This window comes from Sinocyclocheilus grahami, unplaced genomic scaffold (genome assembly GCF_001515645.1).
Source record: "Sinocyclocheilus grahami isolate Dianchi unplaced genomic scaffold, SAMN03320097.WGS_v1.1 scaffold178.1, whole genome shotgun sequence".
NCBI classification, from domain to species: domain Eukaryota; kingdom Metazoa; phylum Chordata; class Actinopteri; order Cypriniformes; family Cyprinidae; genus Sinocyclocheilus; species Sinocyclocheilus grahami.
In genome coordinates, this window is record NW_015505357.1 from 235,651 (window position 1) to 244,923 (window position 9,273).

At 38.9% G+C, this 9,273-nt stretch overlaps 2 protein-coding genes across 2 annotated transcripts; one reads left to right on the plus strand and one right to left on the minus strand.

Annotated features, from left to right (window-relative positions):
- Nucleotides 1-183: 183 nt before the first annotated feature.
- Nucleotides 184-2,758, plus strand: LOC107594025 (zinc finger and BTB domain-containing protein 39-like). Its single transcript, XM_016283953.1, has 2 exons — nucleotides 184-237; nucleotides 1,794-2,758. The coding sequence occupies exons 1-2, from the start codon at nucleotides 184-186 to the stop codon at nucleotides 2,676-2,678; spliced, it is 939 nt and encodes a 312-aa protein (XP_016139439.1). The 3' UTR covers nucleotides 2,679-2,758.
- A 1,180-nt stretch (nucleotides 2,759-3,938) lies between these two features.
- gpr182 (G protein-coupled receptor 182) lies at nucleotides 3,939-8,287 on the minus strand. The gene is made up of 2 exons (XM_016283858.1): nucleotides 8,138-8,287; nucleotides 3,939-7,327 (listed from the first exon to the last, which is right to left on the minus strand). The coding sequence occupies exon 2, from the start codon at nucleotides 7,322-7,324 to the stop codon at nucleotides 6,248-6,250; it is 1,077 nt and encodes a 358-aa protein (XP_016139344.1). The 5' UTR covers nucleotides 7,325-7,327; nucleotides 8,138-8,287; the 3' UTR covers nucleotides 3,939-6,247.
- Nucleotides 8,288-9,273: the final 986 nt, after the last annotated feature.

The following is a 9,273-nucleotide window of genomic DNA, read 5'->3' on the forward strand; positions in this document are numbered from 1 at the left end:
TAGGTTTTGAGACACCGCCCGTGTCTATGGAGGGACGACTGTCTGGGCTAACAGGAACCGAGTTAGATTATTTGTCTGTCGCTAACTGTCAGCACTCTATGGGTAAGGAAACATTTGAGTTGTTATGCGGTTTCTGTGTGCTAGTTAGTAGCTCATCTGTCTGAGTCATTTTCACTGCGCGAGATGATCCTAAAGTGCGAGTTAGCCCCTCATGCTAATGGAATCCAATGGCAACCGGTTAGCTACGGCTAAACTAATGATACGCTAAATAAACTAGGATGAACTGAACAGTTTCATTGCACACTAGATTATGTGCTGCACATGCTTAAATATATATTGTCTGCAAATATTGTGTTAATCCAAAAAGCCTTTTTGTGTGGACTGTCTTTGTTAGGACACCCGTTGTTTTGTGAAGCGATGTATTCGCGTATTATTTACGCGTGAATTGTTCATGCACTCAACTGTCACTAAGGGGGAGGGGCTATCAGACTCCAATTATTAATGACAAAATAACCTTTTAAAATTCATACACTATATGGTTGAGTACACAGTGCATATGTACATAGTGTGTAAGTACATAGTGTATAGTGTGTCATTTGGGAGTTAACCAAGTGTTAATCAGTCTTAGCCTACTTTTCAGATTCAAATTAGACCAATATACCATTTTATATAACGGAATAAAAAAAAGTTATGACCAGTCTTGAAGAAAAAAATTTGATAATTTGAAAGACTAGTCTAAGTACTGTAGTTTATGCAACTGGCCACAGATGCAACGTGGTACCTGGAAATATTATGTTTATGCCTTATTCGTTAATTGAAAAAAAGCTAAAATAAAATATAACATAAATATTCGATGAAAAACTTGAACTTAAAAACTTAAAAAACGTGGCAACTTACTGAAGTTAAAACTGATTACTAAACTGGATAAATTAAGGCTAAGTAAGTATAATTAATTAATTAATTAATTAAAATGACAATAGAACATAGCAAAATCACACAAACTTAAACTTAAATGAAAAATGAAAATATAAAAATAAAAGCTAATAATAATGGTATAAAAATAGTACAAAACTAACGCTGTTAAAACACCTTTTACGTTTTTTCAATTATTAATAAATTAATAATTTATATAATATTTATTTATATAAAATATAAATAAATATACATATGTGTTCGTAAATAGACTTGCATTCTTCAAGTATTTATCTCCCTCTCTCTTTCTATCTCTATATGAGAATTGAATTTTGAATATAGAAATATACTTTGATTCAATATTAATACTATGATTAATTATTCAAATAAAATGTAAAAACATCTAATATTTTACATTAAGCCAACATTGCTTTACAGTAATTGCAAGTAATTGCTTCAAGGAAACAGTAGTAAAAAACTAAGAAACATTACAAGCACTAGAACAAATAAAAACAGCTGTATCAAATGTTACAATAAATTAAAATTAAAATATTATTTATTTATTATTTCATATAACAAAAACCACAACTCTGTTGGTTACATGCTGCTAACTTGTGTGGTAAAGGAAGAAAACTACTTAAATTCACTTTTTTGTAAGTTCACTTTGAAATTACTGTTATATGTGATATTTTAATATTGTTAATATTATATTTATTGTTTTAATATTCTAAAAGTGTTTTTGTTATGACTCTTCTGACAACACTACCAAATACTGTAGAAAGATGATATAATACAAATTCATTGTCATTTCTTTTACTTCAGTATTAACAATTTATTTCAATTAATTGTTTATATTACTAACAGATGATCTTTTTCCTCAGACTGTCAGGGACCATGTTCAGAGCCACGCATGCTTGAGGACATTACGCTGTGGAGTGTGCCAGCTGTCTCAGCCCTCTCGATGCGCCCTCCTGTGGCACACACTGACACACCTCTTTCCTATTTACACTTGTCCACAATGCGCCAGCCCCTTCCTGGAGAGCACGCTGCTGAAAAGACACCTGTCTCTACACACAGAGGAAGGAGCGTCGGTGAAACAGGATGACGGCAGCCCAGAGACCAGCGGAGAAGGCCAGGCCGAGCTGCGCTGCTTCCTGTGTCCACAGACCTTCCGCTCGGAAACCGCGTTTCATTACCATCTCAGCGTGCATTCGAACGAGCTCCAAGGCAGCCAGGTATGGCCGGCCAAGCGCAAGGGGGACCAGCTCCTCGAATACTCCTCATCCTCCTCCTCACCTATGGAGGCGAGCGGCTCGGGTAAAGCAGGTTACAACTTAAGCCTGGGCTTCAGCATGCAGGACAAAATGGCTCACGGTGGCGCCTTGTTTCCTGCCGGACTCGTACTGAACGGTAACTCTGGTGGCGGAAGGGAAAAATTGTATCGCTGTCGGTATTGCGGTAAGCATTTCGCACACTCGGGCGAGTTCACCTACCACCTTCGCATCCACACGGGCGAGAAGCCCTACCAGTGCAAAGTATGTATGCGCTTTTTCCGTGGCCGTTCCACCATGATCTGCCACCTAAAGACGCACTCGGGCGCCCTCATGTACCGCTGCACCGTCTGCGGCCTGTTTTTCTCCACACTCAAGATGGTTTCCTCGCACATGGAGCTCCATAAAGACCAGCTGCCGCCCGATTTCAACATCGAGGAGACCTTTATGTATAATGACCACTCTAAAGAGCCCGTCCCAAATATGGACACCTGAAAGTCGCCCTCTCTTAACGCTCCGTCACACTGTGTGCCCACGTTTACAGTCGTGGCCAAAAGTTTTGGCAGTGACATAAATTTTGTGTTTTGCAAAGTTTGCTGCTCAAGCTGTTGTGGAATTCATTCACATTGTTTCTAGATTATTGTGTAGAGTGATCAGATGCGTTTTAAATAATTGCTAAAAGCTTCATTGGCCAAAAAAATGAACTTTTCACACAAAAAAAAAACAAATTTCACTGTTTTTTGATCCTGACACCAAATGACCAGCTAATATTAAAGCTGTGCATTGTGAATGAGTACTAGTCAGGTGAAATCACTATCATACTAATTAGATTGTAAGAGCAGACTGATTGCTATAAAAGGAGGGAAGAAGCACTTCCAATCATTATGTTTTTGTTAGCAATGGTTACCTCCAAAGAAACACATGCAGCCATCATCACTTTGCATCAAAATGGCCTCACATGCAAGGAAATTGCTACAAAGAATATTGCACCTGAAAGAACCAAAGGGCAGCAAAGAAGCCACTTCTCTCCAAGAAAAACGTCAAGGACAGACTGAAAAATTTATTTTCTCTGATGAAGCTCCCTTACGACTGTTTTGGAACAACTGGAAAATCGATTGTTCGGAGAAGAAAAGGCGAATGCTACCATGAGTCCTGTGTTGTGCCAACAGTGAAGCATCCTGAGGTCATCCATGTGTGGGGTTGCTTTTCAACCAAGGGAGTGGACTCTCTCATAATTCTGCCCAAAAACACTGCCATGAATAAAGAATGGTATCAAAACGTCCTGCAAGAGCAACTTCTTCCAGCGATCCATGAGCAATTTGGTGATGATCCGTGCATTTTCCAGCATGATGGAGCACCATGTCACAAAGCAAGAGTGATGAAGAAGTGGCTCGAAGATCATTACATTGAAATTTTGGATCTGTGGCCAGGCAACACCATGGCTCTCAATCCCATAGAGAACCTGTGGTCAGTCCTCAAAAGGCGAGTAGACTAACAGAAGTCCACAAATTGTGATCAACTCCAAGAACTAATAAGGCAAGAATGGATCGCAATCAGGCAGGATTTGGCCAAGAAGCTAATATCCAGCATGCCAGAGCGAATTGCAGAGGTTATGAATAACAAGGGTCAACACTGTAAATATGACTCTTTTTTTTTTGCCAATAAAAACCTTTAAAACTTATGATATGCTTATCATTGTTTTTCAGTATACCATAGAAACATGTGGAAAAATAATCGACAAATACTGAAGCAGCAAACTTCGCAAAACACAATTTATGTCACTGCCAAAACTTTTGGCCATGACTGTACTCCTTATGTTGTTGAGGACAAGCAGACTTAGAATGTAATTAAGTGTTTAATGTGATCGTCTTTGTGTCGTTTGTGTACAGAATGAGAACGGTTCTTGTTTTTTAAAGACTAAAGGTAAAACTTTATTTTAAAAATGTAGTTCTGATACTTGACCACTCGATGGCAAGAGAGACTGAGCAAAGTTGCATTACCAATCAAATCTTTGGACACGCCCTACTCATTGTTTCCAATTTTTCTTTTCTTCTTTTTTTTACATTTTAGAATAATAATAAAGTCATCAAAGCTACGAAATAACAAAACAAAAAAAACATCTAATATTGTAGCTTCTTCAAACCTTTGCCAAGAACGTCATGAGACAGTGTTTGAACACTATTAATGAAGTTTACACTTTTTGGCTGCTTTTCAGTCACTATCATTTATTTAAAAGAAAAATGTTTGTTTTGAAAAGAATTATTGCACAGATTCAAGTTATATGTGTCTTCAAAGCCAGTTTCAACCATTTTAAATATAAGCATTTAGATCAAAAGATTTAAGATCACAGCTAACAAATTCAGTCAAGTGTGAAATTCAGTCAATTTTTAACGGCTGCTGATCTACGATTACCTCTATATACCCTTCCGGCAACTCTATCACAATAAGCTACAGGTCTCTGGTTATTCTAGAGAAGCACAAAGTAACCTTTGTCCGTACACAACGCAAGTGCACGTTGAGAATAAACCAAGACTTTTTCTACGTTTTCTGATAAATAAAGCAGTACTCTAGGTCAAGTATATAAATAAAATGGTTCTTTAAAATAAATGAAGGTACTCTTCTTTTACAGAATAGCCGTTATTTTTATAATCGTGTTGTGTGTCATTGACATAGACTAAATTAGAAATAGTTACTGGTTTATGAGATGCAGTGTAATATAGTTTGGATGTTGTACATAAAGCAACACTCTTCATATGTCGTTCATTTCATTCGGAAAAGAGAAGCGATTCAGACTGAGGTGCTAATATATCAGTCGGTTCATATGTCAGTGTTCACCTTCTTCAATTGGGACATATCAAGAGTGTTTCGTGCGAATGGTATTGTCATGAATAAATGACAATTCTCTTTAGAAAGCTGTGATGTTCTTCTGTACCATTTTCCCAGTAGTTATATGCGTGTTCTTTCTTATGTGGGACAATTTTACATTGTACATTTAAATAATTTTTTGTTCAATTCAAAACCGATTTGGCACTCATAATTGATGTCGTCAACCCACAAAGTATGTATTCAAAACTGCTGGGACATTGTGGTTGTTATAGCTTTATCTGCAATGTAGCACAGAAAATACCATCTGAACCTTATAAACTGCCTGGTTTTATCAACTATTTATCACCTTTATCAATCAATCAGTTTTATTTTTAGGGGAAAAATGCACATTCGGCGATTTGCCAAGGTTTGCAGCTGATCTGATGTTGAATATGAGTTGTCATACTACATTTTATTTTTAACATGAAACAATTGCCTTATATCACTTCAGTGTTATTTATATGATTTATTGATGTTCAATGTCACTATCAGAAATCTGTTCTCTTTTACTACAGCTGTACTTGTTTTCTGAATAAAAACAGTACTTACAAAACTTGTCGGAGTCTTGTCTTTTTAACAGTGAACACATAATTTGAACACAACCCCACCACTTATCAATGTTAATTACAGTGTATTTAGATTCAACAAACGTCTACAAATTTCTACAATGGAAAATATTTTTTTAGACATCGGAGGTGCACATTCTCAAAAGAAATGGCATACACAATTTTGCCCCTTTTGCACAAACATGTTTAAAATACTTCTTTAAAGCAAATTTTATTCAATTTTTTTCATGACATCACAACCATGACAATATATACAAGCAAGCTTCTGAGCTCAAAAGCCATTAAAACAGCTCTAGGTGTTGTGATTGAGCATATGGAGAGCTAAGTGAAAGTTTTTGTTGAGCAGAACAATCAAAACAGTCTTTGTACAAACGCTGGCATGTGGACAGAGCTTTTATTACTTATCTAGGAGTTCCAAGATGTGACAATAGGAACCGGTGGAAATAAAGGTTACGAAAGGTTGACAATATTTCCTTCCTTGCACTGTTAACAATACTGAGGTGAGAAAAACAGGACACATTAGGGCTAGTTATACCAGGAAAGTGACCAAAAAACATCCGCCTCAAGGCCACTTCTTTCGTAGCTCATTCACGTGCTGTGTTTCACCAAATCGTCATTTAGGAGTTTCCCTCTTCACACGCCAATGTCGGAGTGACTCGTGCTGGTGTTACTGCGCTTCCGCTCTTTTACCGCTGTTGTCCCTGTCTTGTCGGTTACAGCATTATTTGGCGCACTGGTCGGCTGTAAAGAGATGCGGCTGATCACTGCGTTTATTAGATTGTTGCGGAAGCTCTTACTGAGGAAGTTGTAGAGGATTGGGTTGGCAATGCAGTGAAAAAGTGACAAGCATTGCACAAGGCTAAAAGAGAAGTACAGCACCCCGACCATGTTGCAGGAGAACAGGTGTGGGTCCAGGTCATCCACTGTCAACAAGAACAAAACCAAATGGTACGGTAGCCAGCAGGCCACAAAGACCAGCGAGTACACATGCACCAGCCACACATCCCGACGATTCTGGACTTCTGGGGTTGTGCGGACGGCACGAGCGATCAGGACATTGCAAGTGATGATGACAGACGCCGGACCCAGGAACTGGAATATCAGACAGAGGAAGGAAACCGATACAAACCACTCTGTGTAGTACTGCTCGGGAACCATATAGCAGCCCGGTTCATCCCACTCTAACAAATCAACGTGGACATTTTCTAGCAAGGCCAGAACAAGCGACAGGAGCCAGATCCCGGCGCAGAGAAACCAGCGGCGTTTGTGCTGCGCTGGGAAGCAGGCGGGCTTGTTGGGCCGTGTCAGGGACAGGTATCGCTCCAAGGTCATGAAGGCCAGGAAGAATGAGCTACTGTAGAAGTTTATGATGTATACAAGGTGCGTGACCTTGCAGAGGAAGCGGCCCCAGAGCCAAACCTTGTCCATGGTCACCTCCAGCATGAAGAAGGGCATGGTGAAGATCACCATCAAGTCGGACAAGCTCACGTTGATGACGCAGAACAGCACGCCATTCGCCGAATGCCGCCTTCGCCAGTTCACCCACACCACCAGGGTGTTTTCTGCCAACCCTACCATGAAGAGCACTAGGTAAAGGAGGAAAAGAGCGATCCGTCGGCCATCCTCGTCTAGGTGGATGGTGCAGTCGTAGACAAACCATGGCGTGCCATTGTAGAAGTCATACGAGGAGTTGTGTAGATCGTGCGTCATGTTCTACAGACGGAAAAGACAGAAGAGTTTGTTAAAATGCTGTTTACAAGGATTATACTCTTAAAAATAAAGGTGCTTCACGATGCCATAGATAGAAGAACCTTTTGTCTAAATGGTTCCATAAAGAACCTTTAATATCTGAAGAACCTTTCAGTTTCACAAAAGGTTCTTTGTGGTGAAAGATGGTCCTTCAGATTATAAAAAGGTAAGAAAGAGATGGTCCTTAAAAGAACCTTTGACTGAATGGTGCTTTGTAGAAACAAAAATGGTTCTTCTATGGCACTGCTGTGAAGAACCTTTTAAAGCACCTTTATTTTTAAGAGTGTACCTTGAGCTATTGTACAAGTAAATAAGTACTTGCTGAGATGAGAAAGGCCAAAAAAATGTCCAATACAAAATCCTCTAAAAGTGGACAACTCCTCTGCAGAATTTAGCTCCAACCCTAAACATACCTACCTGAAATTCTTCAAACGATCCTAAAGACTTTGCTTTAGATTTTTCAGGTTTAATTAAGATTGCAGCTAAACTCTGCTGGAAAGTGGACCTTGAGGGCCAGAGTTGTCCACCCCTGCTGTTAGAGGATTATATGCGAGGCATTTCCCCTAAAATCCGTCTGTTTCGCCCGTTCCTCAGCCAGTTTTGAGAGTAGACCTTGAGGGCCAGAGTTGCCCACCCCTGCTCTTTAGGCACCAAATATATTACTAGGTTTTTGTTCCCCAATTTGAAAATTCAAGTCAACATTACCCCAGCAATTATATTAATGCTAATGAAATAGTTCTTGTTGCCCACATGACATAGGGTTAGGAGACATACCTTGCTATGTGGTTACCGAAGATGAGGCTCTCAGGGTTGACCCCTCGGTAGAAGCAGTCCTGGAGAAATATCACCGGAGACTTTGCTCAACTGGAACGTTGAGTGGGATCTAGCCATACATTGGGCTGTGGGGAAAAATAAGCTCTTCCCTCTCCCTCTCACACGCCTGGTTGCTCCACCGTCACACTGACAGGACATCCTCACAGGACAGGAGGGGGTTGAATCCAACAGGAAGGACTCCAAGAATCTCTTGATTGCAGATAGTGTCATCCATATAACCGGAGAGAATGTTTGTTTTTCTCCAAGTATTGGTCTAAACAATGCGTGGAGCCAAGATAGATTTAAAGTGGTTGCACGTGGGTGTGGTGCAACAACAAAATAAGGATTAGAACAAGCCCCAGGGTGTATATGTTACACGTTACCCAAAGCACAGCAAATCTGGACTAATGAGCAGGCACATAATACTCTTACTGGTTTCTAAAAGCATTATGAATTCGGCCGCAGTGATATGTAATATCAACTTTACATGCAACTTTGGGAAAGGTTGGGTGAGGTCTGCTAATTTGATTGGAGTGACATTCACTGTTTTAAACAAAACCGTCTCTTGTTCTATTTTTAAACAAAGTAGATATTAGATGTATTAGAGTTTACATGTACTGGTACTTATTAGCATATTCATTTAATCTACATGCAATGTAGGCAAAAACAAGCAATTAATAATTAAGAACCAATATTAGCAAAGCAATACTACAATATGGACTTTTAATAGTGCCCCTAAAGCAAATGGGGTTTGAATGCAATAATAAAGCAATAAATAAATCCATTAATTAAATTAAATTAAAATACATTACAAAATAAATAAAATAAACTGGTAGTTCAAATGTCTAAATTTGCTCAGTCCAATTTTATTAACAAAGGGTGCCTTTTAATGATGATTATGAATTATTCAGGTGCTTACAGAAGGCCCTCCTTCAAATAAATAAATACATACATTATAAAATGAAAAATAAATATTTGTATTATTATTTTCTGTGTCCAATTGCTTCACCACAGCTTAACTGTGAGTTATTTAGATGTGTGTGGATTGACAGCTTTGATCTGAACACAATAAGAGTTAAACCTGTATCAATTTGGCC

What these genes read in the sequence shown, in the direction of transcription:
- LOC107594025 (XM_016283953.1), top strand. Translation starts at nt 184, where the DNA reads ATGATCCTAAAGTGCGAGTTAGCCCCTCATGCTAATGGAATCCAATGG. An exon ending in ATGGAATCCAATGGCAACCG is followed by an intron (nt 238 to 1,793) that starts GTTAGCTACGGC and finishes CTTTTTCCTCAG; the next exon opens with ACTGTCAGGGACCATGTTCA.
- gpr182 (XM_016283858.1), bottom strand. Translation starts at nt 7,324, where the DNA reads ATGACGCACGATCTACACAACTCCTCGTATGACTTCTACAATGGCACG.